The sequence below is a fragment of the Cervus canadensis genome, chromosome 11 (genome assembly GCF_019320065.1).
Source record: "Cervus canadensis isolate Bull #8, Minnesota chromosome 11, ASM1932006v1, whole genome shotgun sequence".
Lineage (NCBI taxonomy): Eukaryota > Metazoa > Chordata > Mammalia > Artiodactyla > Cervidae > Cervus > Cervus canadensis.
This window is the reverse complement of record NC_057396.1, coordinates 48538509-48557388: the sequence shown is the minus strand read 5'-3', so window position 1 is coordinate 48557388 and position 18880 is coordinate 48538509. Positions and strand designations below refer to the sequence as shown.

Sequence of the window (18880 nt, the reverse complement as noted above, 5' to 3'; positions counted from 1 at the left end):
TTTGATACTATCCTCTGCTTTTCTTATTTAGTCACCAGTTGTGAAACTACTAAAGATCATAAATGCAGGTGATAGTTCTTTATTCTGTTTTCTACATGGTAATCTCAGAACTAGAAAGACTGTAGAAAAGGAGTCACACAGAGCAATCTGGAAGTCAACTGGGTAAAGACAATGACACACACATGCTGCTAAATTACTGGAGATTAATCTTGATTTTGGCTCCATACTTTTTAAGAATGGTGGTGGTGGTTTGTTTAGTCGCTAAGTTGTGTCTGACTCTTTGCGACTCCATGGACTGTAGCCCGCCAGTCTCCTCTGTCCATGGGATTCTCCAGGCAAGAATACTGGAGTGGGTTGCCATTTCCTTCTCCAGGGGCTCTTCCCAACCCAGGAATCGAACCTGGGTCTTCTGCATTGCAGGCAGATTCTTTACCAACTGAGCTATGAACCCCAAACCAGTCAGCTAAATAGAACTAACTGGAGAGGAGTATTCAAGACCTGACAGACATTAGCCTGGATCTGACTAATTTATGCAATTTCCCCCTAAAAGTTTATTTCTGTTTAATCTAATTAAAAAAGAAATAATTCTCAAGGAAAAAGAGTCAGGGTTGTCATACTCTGGAGAAGCCCCCACCCCAAAACTTTTCTCTCAAGAGAATGGAAAAATTATATGAATAAAAGCTTAATTTAGATCCGTGAACACTCTATACAGTTCACTCTGAGAGACATGAATGGATTCTTAAGGAGAACTGGGGGAGACTTAGGATTCATGTGGAGGGCACAGTCCATAACTGCAGTAATCCAAAGGTATTCTGAAGTTGAGCGTGCACTGATGCTGAATATACATCTTGTTAAGTCCAACATGCAGGGCTATGCCTTGTTTCACTGGAAAGTTGCCCCATGCCTCACATCTTCAAGGTGGCCAGATCTGAGGTGAATCCCTCAGTGTTCCTCTAGACTCCCCAACTGTGCAGGCCACTTTGATGCCTTAGACCTGTTAGCTCTTTGGCCTGAATGTGAAGAAAGCTCTAAATATCCCTTCTAATCCCTCTCCACACCCATGTACTTGAGTCTAAGAAAATTCATTTGCCAAGGTTAACATATGTGTTTGCTAGATGATCTGTATGTAATCTGACAAACCATTATAAAGAGAAATATTAAAACAAAAAAATCAACACATGTTATTTATAATATAGTCAGATACACAAGGCAAAAACATTGGGTTAACTACTCTAAGTATAGCGTGATACATAATGAATTCTCAAATGGGTGGTGTAGATGATGTGTATTATGGTCCCAAAGGAGGGATCAAGGTGAGAAATTACTTGAGGATGTTTTTACAGTTTCAAAAATATCCAAACCCATAAAAATTAGAATGGCATATTTATCACTTTTTTTAAAAACATTCTTTATTAAGGATAAAATGTCTAAATTCTTCTTTCTCAGCAAGCCAACCAATCATTTAAAGAGGAAAGATGTTCTCACTCTATCTCTACAATCTGATATCAGCACGTTAGGACCTAGGTCTGACTCATGTCTGGTGAGGCAGCCATTTGCAACCCAGCTTTAATCTCAACTCAGCCAAAGGACTAACGAAAAACAGCAGGCACACCTCTCTTTCTTTTTTCCCAGCACACAGCAGATGATCTCCTGGGGTGGCTTTTTTTATCTTTTCAATTGTGGAAAACAACCATCTATGTAGGGCAGTTAGTTCTAGATAGCAATAACAAAACTGGGTAGGAAAGGAATTTTTTAATCCCTGGGGAAATACCAGTTCACTTAAATAGCCAGTTTGATAAATTATTTGTGTTTTTGTGGATAACTAGATTCTATCTTTTTGGTGCTTCACTTCTGGGGATCTAATTACAGAAGCTTTTAGGAAAAATCACTCTTCATACCTCCTTTGTGACCTTTGAAGGTCACCACACAGCTAGCATCTTCAGCTGACCAGATCTTCAGCTGGGCATCCATTCCCCCACTCAGAACCACAAGGCCTGATGGGAAAAACCTGCAACAATTCACATCAAACACATGTCCTTCCAATACTCTCTGGAAAAACAAAAGAGAATTCCATGCTAGTTCTCTTGTCCATCCCTTGATGTCCTCTTACCTCCCAAATCCTCCATCCCTTAAATGATACATCTACATGCTGGATTTTAAGACAAAAGAGATCCAAAGAATCTGTTTAGTTCATCTGTCTACCAGGTAATGTTCTAGGAGCTGTTGGCTCCCTTTCCTGGACTTTGGCTGTAGATGTTGTGAATTTGAACTCCAGAGCTCTCACAGCTATCCATAATTCTATTTCTACACATAAGGAGCTGAGGAGGTTTGAGGGCTCTTTTACTTAAAATCCTCTGTACAGGATGAGGGGCTCAGCCATACAGTCAGTGTAATAGTTTAGCTACTCTGTCATAGAAATGTATCACTGAAGGCAGTTCATATCAAGGTACCATCCAGACATTCACTAGCCGGATTCTCCCACTGTTTCAGCCCCAATTTGTTCTGGCAAATCATCAAACTTGAGCCTGGTTCTCATATTAACAAGTGGAAAAACAAAGACCAATTGAAGTGCAGTGTTCCTACATTTTCAGAATGGGCCACTCTTCTTTCCATGGCCCAGTCTAAGGTTTCTCAGACCACCCTAAAAGTGTATCCAAAGCCTTTACTCTGAGCTCTCCATTGGAAGCCTGCCAGATCTTCATGCTTCCATCGGTGCTAGAAGACACACCAAGGCCTCCTCCGCTGGAAATGTCCAGGCATGTTATCTGTTCAAAAGACAAAACCAGTGTTGTAACCAGTGTTACAAATAATGAAATGTTCTTCTTTCCTTGAAATGTTATAAACCTCTCTCAGTTCACACTCCTCTAAGACTTCTTCAAGACTATGTTTCCCAACCCAAAGAACATGTATTTCATATGAAGGCTGAGTTATCATCACTGATCTCCCAACAAGGCTAGAGCCAAAACCCTTCATTTCTCAAAACAAAAAGATATTCTTGTAGTCATATATAACCTCCTGCAGTTTATATAACTGTAAAGTCCCTATTCCCATATCATTTCTATAGTTTCCACCTTTTGCTATTTTACTTTAAGATACCTCTCCTGATTCTTAGGAACCCACTTACACAAAAGATAGACTTCTAAGATGCACCAGAAGGATTCAAGGAAAAGCAAAGAGGCTTCCAATTCACTACTTCACACTGCCTCTGTAAAACCTTAATCGTGTTTGTGTATTTCAGAACAAGTGACAGAAAATTCTCAGATTCACTTATGCAATTTCAATATTAGGAATCACTTCATGAATAAACCATGATTAGAATGCCAAGTCATTTTCATATACATGCATATGTATTATCCCCTTTTTATTAAAAAACACCCAGTTGCAAATATTCCAGAAATGTAAGACTGAGATATATAATTCCAGCCATATTCCCAGCAACTACGATTCTCATATGACCTAAATTATTTTTTAAAAAGTAGGAATTTTGACTTTAATTATTCAACTTTCCAGTTTACATTTCTATGCCAATTAAGCCATAATGAAAGGTGTGGCAAAACTAAAGGGATTATATAGGTCAGTTCTAACACTAAGATTTTTTCTTTGATTCCTCAATAAAAGGATTGTTAATTATAGTTCTTTTAATTTAAGGATTATGACAACAATTAACATTTATATCATGATTCATCATTTATAAAACATTTTCAAATACACTGAATCATTTGATCCTCATAATAATCCCATTCTGCTCCTAGCTTCTCATTGGTGGATACTGCTTTCACACTCATGTCTAGGAGACATTTCTCAGATCCTTCTTCTCCCACTGCTACCACCCCAATCCTTGGCCTGACAGTGACTAGCAGTACTGTCAATTTCAACTCTGTTCTGGCTTCCCAACTACATCATGAGCTTTATAAGTGTCAGAACCATGTCCAGCACCACTTTCTTACACAAATCATAGGCTATGTACATAGTAACTATTCAACAAATACCTAATACCAGTTTGGAAATAAGGATGAAGCACCTCGTCAACAGATAAGAAAGTAAAGCCATCTGATCTATATCAAGGAGACCAACTACTGTCCCCATTCATAGGGTCTCAGAAACAAAACATATTTAACACTTTCCTACTCACTTTGAAATCAATTTAATCCCTAAAGTAACACAGCCAAACCTCTTTCCTGACTCAGGTAGCATCTATCTTTGGCTTTATAAAAGACACCTGAAATTTAACCTGTCTGAACAGAACCCTTATTTTCCCCTGAAAGTGAAAGTCGCTCAGTCGTGTCCGACTCTTTGCAACCCCATGGACTATATATACAGTCCATGGAATTCTCCAGGTCAGAATACTGGAGTGGGTAGCCTTTCCCTTCTCCAGGGGATCTTCCCAACCCAGGAATCAAACCCAGGTCTCCTGCATTGCGGGCGGATCAGCTGAGCTACAAGGGAAGCCCTCTGCTCCCTACCAGTACAAGTACTTGTCCCCCACTTAGTAAATGACACCAGAATTTACCCAATTCTCAGGCCAAATCTTTGGGATTATCCCAACTCCTCATTTTCTCTCTCTCATATCCAAGTCATTGACAAATCCTATTTGGCCCCACACCCTAGAATATAGGTTCTACACCACCTGTTCTATTCATTGCTATAGCTCCAGTGCCCAGAAGACTATCTGGAATACAGTAGGTGATTAGTAAATGGGTGAACCACCTAATAATGAGTTCAAATAAGAGAAAGGGAGAATAAGAAATAGAATAAAGGAACAATTATGTGTTTTCTTTTTTCTTAAATGACCTACTCCACAAAAGGTAAGCGGTTCTCCAAACACCTGAAGGAGTCACCACTTCCTCCCCTCGAGGTCTTCAGTTCTATATTTATATATTACAGTGGCTGTCAACAAGGAGCAATTTGTTTCTGGGGGGACATGTGGTGATGCATAAACATTTTTAGTTGTTCCAACTGGGGGCGCTATCTAACTGGCCACTTGTAGGTAGAGGCCAGGGATGCTGCTAAACATCCTGCAGTGCACACAACAGCCTCCTACGAAAAACAATTATCTATCTTAAAATGTCAATACTGCCAAGATTGAGAAACTCTGATATACTGTTTGGTACCCTCTCAGTTAATAAACTCTCCCTGGAGGGGATGGGGACATTGTGTTATCATCTCAGTTATAGATCTTTGAGGCCCTAGTTCCTCAACCTAAAAGGTAATTAAGTCTGAACTATCCATTTTTTCCAAAGTGATAGAACACTGAAAAGTAGATTATAGATCGTACCAGCTGTCTCCTTCCTCCAAATTTTTATTAAAGGAGGAAAGAGAATTAACATTTACTGAACAGCTATTATATGCCAAACATGTAACAGACACTATTCTCATATAATCCACTCAAAAATCTTTTAAGCATTAGTGAGAAATCAGCTGAGAAACCTGAGGTTTAAGAGGTAGTTAAGTAACTTCCCTAAGGTGACAGAGCAGAGCCAGGATACAAACGTAAGTCAGAGTCTAAAGTTAAACATCTATTCCTTAGTTACGGCAAAAGAAAAAACAGATCAAAGGAGCAATTATAAATATTGGATACAGATGACAATTCATGTCCTTGAGATAAAGGATGGATTATTTTGTAGTACTGTAACATGCTAATCATTTCAAAAAGAACTGTTACAAACACTGTAAATCAAATATACTTCAATAAAATAATTAAAACAAAATTAAATTAGACCCCTACTTTAAATCAAATAACAAAAATAAAGTTTGAAATGTAAAAAATAAAACATAAAAATTCAAAAATTATCATATTTATAATTGTATTTAACAAACACTATTTATATTGTGATTGCCATGTTCCAGGCCCAATTCTAATTGCTTCAATCCTCACAACAACCCTAAGAGATAAATACTTTTACTCCCACTTTACAGATAAGGAACCTATAGTACAGGAAGGTTAAACAACTGGCCTAAGGTCACACAGTTAAAGTGGTAGAACCAAAATTCAAATCCAGGGGATCAAATCCACTGCATCTGACTCTAGAGTCCCTGCTCTTACCCATTATACTGTGTAATTTAAAGTATGTGTGTGTATATATATATACATTTATATATATATAAAATCATAGACTACCCTAAGCAGGATCCCAAAGGTAGTCATCATAAATTGATAGGTTTTATTATCTAGAAAATTAAATAATTTATATGTCAAGACACCATAAACAAATAACAATGAATGACAAACTAGAAAAAAGCCATCTACAAAATACATGGCAAAAGATCACTATCCTTGATATAAGAAGAGTTCTTATCAATAAAGAAAAAAATTCACACTTAGAAAAATGGGCAAATGACATGAAGAATGGTCAATAAATATATGAAAAAGTGATCAATTCATAATTTATCAAAGGAAATGTAAGTTAAAATAGCAATGAAACATCATCCCTCAATGGTAAAACTTTAAAAAATTTTAATAGCCAGCATTAGCAGAGAATGTCAAGTCAGACTGGCACAAAAGCGATACAGTAAAAAAAAGTCTTTTTAGGCAACAGATAGGGCCCAGTTGTAGGTCAATCAATCAGAAAATTCAGTACAAGTAGAAAATAATAAAAAAGGGTATAAAAATACCCCTACATTTTATTTTAACTCAAATACTAATCTTTTCATGAGTCCACTAATTACTATAAAGACTTGACTTTCTTGTAAAAAACTATAACCAAAAGGTACACAACTTCTAGTTTCTTGAAAGCAAAGCAAATCTTTAGTCACACTTACAAAGCATTCTAAGAGCAAAAATTTATCCAGGGTTTTTTAAAGAAATCTTTTCCCTAATACTGTACTACATTAATTTTGTCCAAACATACCAAAATAGCAGGTTTTAAAAAACTCTTCCTGGGAATTCCTGGAAGTCTAGTGATTAGGACTCCACTCCAAGGGGCACAGGTTCAGTCCCCAGTTGAAGAACTAAGATTTTGCATGCTATGTGATGTAGCCCAAAAAAACCCCTCTTCTGTATCGTCTCTATAGAGCAATCAAACTTAGTTTCCAAAGACACAGTCACTCTGCCTTTCACACTTATATTTCACTGCCTTAACATATTTAATTAACATAATTTCAAAAACAGTACAACAGACATTGTAACTGACCCTTGGTAAGCATTCAACTTAACCGGTAGTGTCAGCATGCAAACCTCAAAGACCTTACAAGCTGCAAATGTGCTGTGAGCATGAATCAGAATGGTTTACAAAGGAAATGCAGAGCAACAGTTGACTCAATAAATCAGTTAAGTGGAAGCCGGGTAGAACATACCAAAAGCCTTATAATGTACTCATTATAAGTACATAAGTATAATATGACTCAACAACTCTACTTTTACAAATGTACTCTAATTTTTCCTTTTTTTTTAAACATTTTTTCTTACCTTTGTGAGTAAAGGGTTAGCTATAAGTACATCATCAAAACTAGGAAGTCACAAAATTAGAAATAAATGAATGCCCAGTAATGTAAGATGAGAAAAATAAATTATAGTAAAGTCATACAGTGGAATACTATGTGACTCTTAAAATAATATAAAGTAAACACAGAATGATGTACATATTAAGAAATAAAAAGTAACTTATAAAACAGCATGTACTGTAAAAACCTATTATGGTAAAATATTTAAAGAAAAAAGATTGAATCAAGTAAAATAATGATATGTAAAGTATGGTGCTGGCACATATCAGGCAATCAATAAATGTTAGCTATTACTAATATGATTATTATTAATTTTACTTTTTAAAATTGAGATATAGTTAATAGACAATATTAGAAAGTTACAGGTATACAAAATAGTGATTCACAATATTTTAAAGGTTATATTCCATTTATAATTATAAAATAGTGACTACAGTCCCTGTGTTGTACAATATATTCTTGTAGCTTATTTATTTTATACATAATGGTTTGAACCTCTTAATCCCCTACCCCTATCTTGGCCCTTCTCACTTCCCTCCCCCTATTTATATCCATTAGTTTCTAAATCTGCAAGTTTTTTTCCTTTTTGTTACATTCACTAGTTTGTTTTATTTTCCAGATTCTATATCATACAGTATTTGTCTTTTTCTGTTTAACATATTTCACTTAGCATACCCTCCAAGTCCATCCATGTTGTTGCAAGTGGCAAAATCACTGATTATTAGTAGTAAGTGCCATATAACAAAAGCTCACATTATCTTTATATTATAGAAATGAATGATTTTCACTTTCTTTTATATTTCCTAAATTTTGATCACCAAATATATATGTTTCACAATAGGGTTCAGTTCAGTTCAGTTCAGTCGCTCAGTCGTGTCCGGCTCTTTGTGACCCCATGAATCACAGCACACCAGGCCTCCCTGTCCATCACCAACTCCCGGAGTTTACTCAGACTCATGTCCATCGAGTTGGTGATGCCATCCAGCCATCTCATCCTCTTTTGTCCCCTTTTCCTCCTGCCCCCAATCCCTCCCAGCATCAGGGTCTTTTCCAATGAGTCAACTCTTTGCAAGAGGTGGCCAAAGTATTGGAATTTCAGCTTCAGCATCAGTCCTTCCAATAAACACCCAAGACTGATCTCCTTTAGGATGGACTGGTTGGATCTCCTTGCAGTCCAAGGGACTCTCAAGAGTCTTCTCCAATACCACAGTTCAAAAGCCATCAATTCTTCCAAAAACAGCTATTTTTGAAAATGTATCACACAATAAGAAGCAGCAGGCTTTAATATAATCCATCATTTCTGCTTCCAAAAAAGCCTATGGTACTAGAAAGGGCTTTATCACAAAGACTTCTGAAAATTATCCCTCAATATGCTGTTCTTGGAATTTTGAGAAAATACCTCTTTCTATAGGCAAAGGGAGAGAAATATGAGCAGTAGCAAATTACTCAAACATCAAGTACCATCATCATTATTCAAAAGTCGGTAAGTAGAGTAAAGCATATGTAAGAAAATTTTAAAAAAAAGAAAATTTCCCACAATTCCTCTCTTCAATATGACCAGTAATTGCATGTATCGCTTTGAATTATAGTTTTGTCCGGGTATACACCCAGGAGTGGGACTGGTGGATTATATGGTAATTCTTTTTATAAGGAACCTCCACACTGTTTTCCATAGTGGCTATACTAAATTACATTCCCAACAACAGTATAGGAGGATTCCCTTTAATAATAATAATAAAAAAATTATCAGTGAGTGGATTTGTACATTTATTCTAAGGACCCAAGTACCAGTTTTGCCAAACATGTCGCATTTTATCAGCTGTGTTATAACACAAAGTAAATGAAAACCACATTAATTATTAAAATGTTTATAGCACTAGACAAGCAGATAAAATGAAAAACTAACATGTTGTTATGTTTTCTCATTTTATCAAAATACTTACACTCTTCGTATGAATTCTGGAAAAAGTAGTATATGGTGCCAAAAATTTTGAAGATACATTTTCCTTTGGACATGAAACATGAATGCTTTTCTAAACAGAGAAGGAAAGATGAAATCCATCAGTAAAGCTACACCAATGGAACTAAATAAAGCTTCTTCAAGAAAACATTAGGATGAAAGAAACTCTTACCTTTTAAGTGTACCCTCCCTCTCTAATGCAACCCATAAAACTATCATTCCCCTACAGATAATCAGTCCTTTTACTGCAGAGGGGTGCAACGTAATCTGATATTGCTGAGTCATTATGTATTCACGTTGAAGTTTCAACCAAAGACAAACCAACAATAAGATACAAATGACAAACATGAGAACATTAATTTCCATTAAGAAAATCCAATACCAGTACTCTCAATCAGCAGTGTGGCAAAAAACAGGACCAACAGCATCAGCCCCCAGGCCTAAGGCCCAAAAGACTTTTCTAAAAGTAAACTTGCTGCCTACAAGAATTTTCAGAAAGAATGTTAGACTACTGACATGGATAGTTACCAGAGTAAGAAAGGAGGTAAATTATGGTATGCTCATACAATGTGTAGGCCCTGTTCAGGCTTGTGGTGCCCAATCCCACCTAGGCTTAAACTGACTATATATGTTCATAGACTGGTCATTACCAAACAGCTGTCTTATGGTGTCCCATGTTCTGTCTAATCATTACCACATATATTTCAGCTACTGTAGCAAGAAGCCACTAGTGACATAGTATTAAATTATCCCTAGCACCAGACATTAGATTCAAGTGACATGACTTGCTAAAGGCAGACGGTAACCATTTAAGTATGTTGGTGTTTCAAGGCCAAGATATAAAAGGCTTGGTAAACACCTCCTCAAGGATTCTTGCAATACAACAATCCCATACTCTAATCAGCAGAACACTAACACTGTCCCCTAAGTGTGTATCTCCTACATAGAGCTGAGGAGCTGCTCTCACCAAATGGACCCTAATCTGTTATCCCTTATGCAATAGTACTTAAAAGTTTCTGAAAATTCTTCTGGACAATGAAAATGTCCTCAATAATCAAGACTTTCTAAACCTCTTTACGTACAACAAGCACCGTTTTCACAGTTCATGAGAAAGAATAGTTTCAAAGTTATAATATTCTCATCACTGAAAATCAATATTCTCTTATTACAGATCTTCTATTCCTTTAAAAAGACAATTAGGTTATCTATACAGACCGTTCTTTCTTAGCCAGCATATCTATGCCTGGCTGCCTGCAGGCCTTTTATTAAATGAGTTTTTGCTTCTAACCGCATGACAAAGCCCATACAGCGGCAAGACAGCTGACCTGGATTTGGAATTGCCTCCTGTACTCGAAACTAAAGTGTCAGCTAAACTTTCCTGGCTAAATATTTATACCAAGGAAATACATGAGAAGCTCTAAAAGCTCAGTGTTCAGGCCTCTGTAAGAACTGGGTTTTCTCTCAGAAGACTTTATTTCTTTGGAGTTAATTATATAAAAGATTTCAAGAAATGAGTGGATTTCTCCTGCTCATCAATCCTGCAAATCACACTTTAATCCATAAACAGACTATGAAGGAAGATAAATGTTGAATTATCTTCCAGCAGTAGAACATGTTCATGCTGTGAATACTCCACACTAAGATAAAATTAAAAGTCAAAACTTTTATTTTTCAAGGGGTTAGGTTTTTAAACATAATGACAGATGTTTTAACAGGACAATGCAGCAACATCAAATAGCAAAGTGACTCATGGTAGTTAGGAAACATGAATGTTTAACCATAAGCACTTACTGTCTGACCCAGCAGGTATTCAGCAATAATTAGCAATGATGTTGGAAGGGCCTGAGTACAAAGGGAAGAAAGGAAGTCAGCACCCAGGCTGTGAATGGATTCTGGCAAACCACCTGGGGAAAATGTAGGCTTGCAAGATGGTGTTATACTTGAAGTTAATAGAAATGGGTTTCAATTCTGACACAGTCTAGCCAGTTTTGATTATTAAGGATTAATTAACCTCTCTGAGTCTGTTTGCTTATCTGCAAAATGGAAATTTAAAATGCTAATCCCACAGGATTGTTATGATAAACAATAACTCACTTTTGAAATACCTTAGTTTCTTTTATATGCATTCTCAATCCCCACTAATCAACCTATGAAGTACAATACAGTCTTTGTTTTATAGATGAGGAAACTGAGGCTCAGGTAACCAAGTTATTTGTCTAAAATTATATAGCTTGTAAATGTCACAGTAACTAAGACTTGGACTCAGATCTTCTGGCACTTTCTACAATACTGTTTATGAAAAACAAATCTAAAAATATATAAAAACATGTAGCTTATTTTGCACAGAGGGCAGTAAATGAACATTTGCTAAAAACCTTACGTAAAAAACAAAGTATTCTCTATTCTTGTCAGTACACCTGAAACATCTTATAACTAAGAAAGCTTAATTACACCAAAAAAAGAAAAAAAAAAAAAAGGCTGTTTCACCCTTTGGGAATCATCTCACCAGAGCACACTGACTACAGCCATCAAAATGAGGAAGGAAAGTCAGATCATGAGTTTTGCAACACTTAGATGGCCATCTACTCACCTCAAAGGCCGATGAGAAAAGCAGTATATTAAGTACAGGCCTTCACCAAGGTGTGGCCAAACACATAATGCTATATTGTACAATATGGGGTACTAGCTACATAAAGCTACTGAGCACTTGAAATGTTGCTAATACAAATGAGTGACTGAATTTTTAATCTTATTTAAAGTTTAATTTAAAAACTGATACTTGATCCAATTATTGGAAAACTTTTTAAGTACGTTTGGAACTACTTAGGTACATGAACCATCTGTTTTCAACTGTAAATTTTTTTAAACCTAAATACATATAAGTATTTCCAATTAAAAAATTAGAGTTTGAATTGAGATGTTCTCTAAGTTAAAAATACAAAGGAGTGCAAAGACTTAATAAAGAAAAAAAAAAAGAGTAAGAAGAAAGAAGTGTAAACTATTTTTAATAATTTTTTATATTAATTACAGGTAGAAATAACATTTTAGATATATTTGGTTAAATGAAATATATTATTAAAACTAATTTCACCTATTTTTTTTTTTACTTTTTATATGTGGCTACTAGAAAATTTAAAATTACACATGTCAATACATACTGCTATATATAAAATAGATAAACAAAAGGACCTATTGTATAATACAGGGAACTATATTCAATATCTTGTAACAACTTATAATGGAAAAGAATCTGAAAAAGAATACATATATAATATGCATATACATATATACATAACTGAATCACTTTGCTATACACCTAAAACACTGTAAATCAACTAGGCTTCAATAAAAAAAAATTACACATGTGGCTCTCTAGCGAACAGCACTAGTATAAGGGAAGTAAGAGAAAGTTTGCATTTAAAACCATGTCTAAGTATTAAAAAAAAACTCTTGACATTCAAAGGCAGTAAAAATTATGATTATCATATGAATGAAATGGAGATGACAGTGATACACAAATGAGTATAAATATTTAAAGTAGATATATAAGCTACTACTATAGTTTTGGATATGATGCCAGCTAGAAGACATAAAAACCTACCTTGTTTATTTCATTCACAATAAATCCTTCAGAAGCTGTAACCTCTGGGATGCCATCAAGGCCAATTCCTTGACAAGTTAGGCTGCCATACAAAGTTGGTTTCCCTATATAGACAAAGATGCATGTTTCAAAAAATAAGAAGAATTAAACATTTTTCTCCTTGAAGGCCCAATTCAGGCATCTGTATATATGGGAGGAAACTGGCTCATAAAAGCAGGTACTTGTGTTAGTAGTGAGGTGAGTAGAAAGAAAAATAGCCTAGATGAACCTAATCTGGAAGAAATATACTCAAGGGCTAAAAGCCAAGAACAAAGATTTTGAGATATAATATAGTATTTGTAAAGCGACTAGAGTAATCTCAATCTCAGTTTTACTGCCTGTGAAATGGAATTTTCCCAAGACGAAGATCAACATGAACATATGAATTTATCCACAGTACAGACATATTAACAGAGACTAAAGAGTTACACTTCAATAACTGGGAAATCTGCTTAAGCAGGACACTGCTTTTGCAGTAATATGGGCTAAATAAGATATTATCCTGCACATAAATGTTAAAATGTTCTCTTCTATTCTTCTTTTGCACTATATATATATACACATATATATCTATCTATATAGATAGATAGATATATAACAGCCCATAATATGTTGTTTACATTTCTGGCCTCCCCACCAGACTATGAAGTCCTTAAGTTCAGAAAACTAGCAAAGTGCTCAAATTATTCAGTAAATAACTGGTGTATCAAACTTAAATTCTAGGAGTAAGAGAGAGGTAAAAATCATCATTCAAAAATCATTCATGCAGAGTAGGAGAGCTTCCTAGAGAGGGTGGGACTTAAGTAGGGATCTTGAAAGCTACGACTAGGCAGAAAATAAGGGAAAGGAATGGGGAAGGAAATGGCAACCCATTCCAGTAATCCTGCCTGGAAAATCTCACAGAAAGAGAAGCCTGGTGGGGTGACAGTTCATGGGGTCACAAAGAGTCGGACACGGCTGAGTGAGCACAAGGGAAAGGAAACTCCGTGTCAGGGACAGGCATGTCAAGAATAAAGAACAGTCACACAGGAACAAGGGGGGAGGAGGCATCAATTAACATACTAGTTTAGTCACTGAAAGATATTAACAGAGTAACTCACAATCTAGGGTAGAAGTTTGGACTACAGAAGATCTAGAGAAGAAGGTGTGGCAGGGAAGTGGCATGAAATGTTAGTTCAGAAAGATGCCACAAAAATAGGATTGAGTGAACTCTACTTTTTGTCCCACTCCATGATTCCCTCCTGGCTTCAAATTATCCTAGGAAGTCTGGCCCTTTTGGTATATTATTTCTACCAATCTCCTGTCAGCACTGTCAATGACCTCTCTACATTTACAAAGTCACTGACATGATCTCAGTCTCAGTATCTTGTCTGTGTAACAAAAGTGGGATTAATCTAACCATTCACCTTTCTGCATTTCTACATATAGGCTGCTGAGTGCAGATACAGTACAGGACACAACTGTGCAAACTGGCACCGCTACAACTTACCACAGTTTTCAAACTCTGCATAGTTCTGGAGTCCTTTTGCCCCTTTTGCTCCCAGAGCAGCCAATTCTCACTATACCTAGCCTATCATCAAAACCTTCTTCCTTCATAACAGCCAAAAACTGGAAACAATTTAAATGTTCATCAGCTGATGAAAGGACCAAAAATGTGCTATGTCCTTACAACAGACTATTACTTGGCCATAAAAACATATGAATGCCACAAAATGGATGAACCTTGAAAATGTTATGTTAAATGAAAGGTGCAAAAGGTCACATATTATGACTGTATTTATAAGAGATGTCCAAAACAGGCAAATCCACAGAGAAAGTCAATTAGTGGTTGCTAGGAGCTAGAAGCAGGGTAGAATGTGGAGAGACTGCTAAATAGCATAAGGCTTCTTTTAGAGGTGATGAAAAGAACGCTATACATACAATGCTATGAACATACTAGAACCCACTGAATTATACACTTTAAAAAGATAAACTTTACTGTATGTGAATTATATCAGAATACAGTTATTACCTTAAAAAAAAATCAGAATCCTAATAAGTACCTACATGTTATGGTTGACATCTAACACATAGCACACATTTTATTTCAACAAAACTGCTATTTCAGGGGAAAACAACAACAACAAAAAATCCTCTTCTTTAAGAGCTGACCCTAACTCCAACATCACAAAGAAAACTGAGGCTATAAGAAAATTTCACATTTCTATATCCATGTCTATGCATGTATCTATCAACACATGTACACTTACCTTCACCTTCTTTCATCTTAGTCTTTTAAACTTAATTCAATCTCTTTCTCATCTAAGATACTGATTTTTCAGTTAGTCCTCTTTTCTACCTACAACCTACATATTTTTTCTTTTTTTTTAAATATATTTATTTACTTTTAAATAAGGGCTTCCCTGGTGGCTCAGACGATCAAGAATCTGCCTACAGTGCGGGAGACCTGAGTTCAGTCCCTGGGTCAGGAAGATCCGCTGGAGGAGGGCATGGCAATCCACTCTAGTATTCTTGCCTGGAGAATCCCCATGGATAGAGGAGCCTGGCAGGTTCATGGGGCTCAACTGAGTTCATGGGGCTCAGACACAACTGAGCGACTAAGCACAGCGTTTTTAAATGAAAGAAAGATGAATATTTTTAATGTATAACCTGTATTTTAATTGCTCTCCAATTAGTTCCCATCTTTAAAAATAAGACAAAAATCCTTGATTCTGAGACCTTCTAGCTACCACTTTTCTTCAATGCAACACCTATTTCCTCAAAAGAAAACTGTTTAATTCGAATCATAGGAGTCCCAGAAGAAGAAGACAAAAAGAAAGGCCGTGAGAAAATACTCGAGGAGATAATAGCTGAAAACTTCCCTAAAATGGGGAAGGAAATAGCCACCCAAGTCCAAGAAACCCAGAGAGTCCCAAACAGGATAAACCCAAGGCGAAACACCCCAAGACACATATTAATCAAATTAACAAAGATCAAACACAAAGAACAAATATTAAAAGCAGCAAGGGAGAAACAACAAATAACACACAAAGGGATTCCCATAAGGATAACAGCTGATCTATCAATAGAAACCCTCCAGGCCAGAAGGGAATGGCAGGACATACTGAAAGTAATGAAAGAGAATAACCTACAACCTAGATTACTGTACCCAGCAAGGATCTCATTCAGATATGAAGGAGAATTCAAAAGCTTTACAGATAAGCAAAGCTGAGAGAATTCAGCACCACCAAACCAGCTCTTCAACAAATGCTAAAGGATCTTCTCTAGACAGGAAACACAGAAAGGTTGTATAAACGTGAACCCAAAACAACAAAGTAAATGGCAACAGGGCCATACCTATCAATAATTACCTTAAATGTAAATGGGTTGAATGCCCAACCAAAGACAAAATTGGCTGAATGATACAAAAGCAAGACCCCAAGACCCCTATATATGCTGTCTACAAGAGACCCACCTCAAAACAAGAGACACATACAGACTAAAAGTGAAGGGCTGGAAAAAAATATTTCATGCAAACGGAGACCAAAAGAAAGCAGGAGTCGCAATACTCATATCAGATAAAATAGACTTTCAAATAAAGGATGTGAAAAGAGACAAAGAAGGACACTACATAATGATCAAAGGATTAATGCAAGAAGAAGATATAACAATTATAAATTTATATGCACCCAACATAGGAGCACCACAATATGTACGGCAAACGCTAACGAGTATGAAAGAAGAAATTAATAGTAACACAATAATAGTGGGAGACTTTAATATCCCACTCACAACTATGGATAGATCAACTAAACAGAAAATTAACAAGGAAACACAAACCTTAAATGACACAATGGACCAGCTAGACCTAATTGATATCTATAGGACATTTCACCCCCAAAACAATCAACTTCACCTTTTTCTCAAGTGCACATGGAACCTTCTCCAGAATAGATCACATCCTGGGCCATAAATCTGGTCTTGGAAAATTCAAAAACTGAAATTCATTCCAGTCATCTTTTCTGACCACAGTGCAGTAAGATAGATCTCAATTACAGGAAAAAATTGTTAAAAATTCAAACATATGGAGGCTAAATAACACCATTCTTGAATAACCAATCATAAGAAATAAAAAAAGAAATCAAAGATATTGTATAGAAATGAATGAAAATGAACACAACAACCCCAAACCTATGGCGACACTGTAAAAGCAGTTGCTAAGGGAAGGTTCATAGCATTACAGGCTTACATCAGAAACAAGAAAAAAGCCAAGTAAATAACCTAACTCTACACCTAAAGCAATTAGAGAAGGAAGAAATGAAGAACCCCAGGGTTAGCAGAAGGAAAGAAATCTTAAAAATCAGGGCAGAAATAAATGCAATAGAAAACTAAAGAGACCATAGCAAAAACCAACAAAGCTAAAAGCTGGTTTTTTGAAAAAATAAACAAAATTGACAAACCATTAGCAAGACTCATTAAGAAGCAAAGAGAGAAGAACCAAATTAACAAAATTAGAAATGAAAATGAGAGATCACAACAGACAACACTGAAATACAAAGGATCATAAGAGACTACTACCAGCAGCTCTATGCCAATAAAATGGACAACTTGGATGAAATGGACAAATTCTTAGAAAGTATAACTTTCAAAAACTGAACCAGGAAGAAATAGAAGATCTTAACAGACAATCACAAGCAAGAAATCGAAACTTGTAATCAAAATCTTCCAGCAAACAAAAGCCCAGGACCAGATGGCTCACAGCTGAATTCTACCAAAAATTTAGAGAAGAGCTAACACCTATCTTACTCAAACTCTTCCAGAAAATTGCAGAAGAAGGTAAACTTCCAAACTCATTCTATGAGGCCACCATCACCCTAATACCAAAACCAGACAAGGATGCCACAAAAAAAGAAAACTACAGGCCAATATCACTGATGAACATAGATGCAAAAATCCTTAACAAAATTCTAACAAACAGAATCCAACAACATATTAAAAAGATCATACACCATGACCAAGTGGGCTTTATCCCAGGATGCAAGGATTCTTTAATATCCACAAATCAATCAATGTAATACACCACATTAACAAATTGAAAGATAAAAACCATATGATTATCTCAATAGATGCAGAGAAAGCCTTTGACAAAATTCAACACTCATTTATGATTAAAACTCTCCAAAAAGCAGGAATAGAAGGAACATACCTCAACATAATAAAAGCTATATATGACAAACCCACAGCAAGCATCACCCTCAATGGTGAACAATTGAAAGCATTTCCCCTGAAATCAGGAACAAGACAAGGGTGCCCACTCTCACCACTACTATTCAACATAGTGTTGGAAGTTTTGGCCACAGCAATCAGAGCAGAAAAAGAAGTAAAAAGGAATCCAGATAGGAAAAGAAGAAGTGAAACTCTCATTGTTTGCAGATGACATGATCCTCTACATAGGAAACCCTAAAGACTCTACCAGAAAATTACTAGAGCTAATCAATGAATATAGTAAAGTTGCAGGATATAAAATTAACACACAGAAATCCCTTGCATTCCTATATACTAACAATGAAAAAACAGAAAGAGAAATTAAGGAAACAATACCATTCACCATTGCAACAAAAGAATAAAATACTTAGGAGTATATCTACCTAAAGAAACAAAAGACCTATACATAGAAAACTATAAAACACTGATGAAAGAAATCAAAGAGGACACAAACAGATGGAGATATATACCATGCTCATGGATTGGAAGAATCTATATTGTCAAAATGGCTATTCTACCCAAAGCAATCTATAGATTCAATTGCAATCCCTATCAAGTACCAACGGTATTTCACAGAACTAGACCTAAAAGAATTT

The 18880-nt window shown here is 35.9% G+C and overlaps 1 protein-coding gene across 1 annotated transcript in view; it reads right to left on the bottom strand.

Annotated features, from left to right (window-relative positions):
- PAAF1 (proteasomal ATPase associated factor 1) overlaps nt 1–18880 on the bottom strand; it is a 39591-nt gene that overhangs the window by 18149 nt on the left and 2562 nt on the right. Inside the window, exons 3-6 of the mRNA XM_043481693.1 lie at nt 13002–13105; nt 9384–9473; nt 2667–2765; nt 1899–2049 (exon numbers count right to left, since the gene is read on the bottom strand). Coding sequence (XP_043337628.1) covers nt 1899–2049; nt 2667–2765; nt 9384–9473; nt 13002–13105 — 444 coding nt within the window. The remainder of the gene's footprint in view (nt 1–1898; nt 2050–2666; nt 2766–9383; nt 9474–13001; nt 13106–18880) is intronic.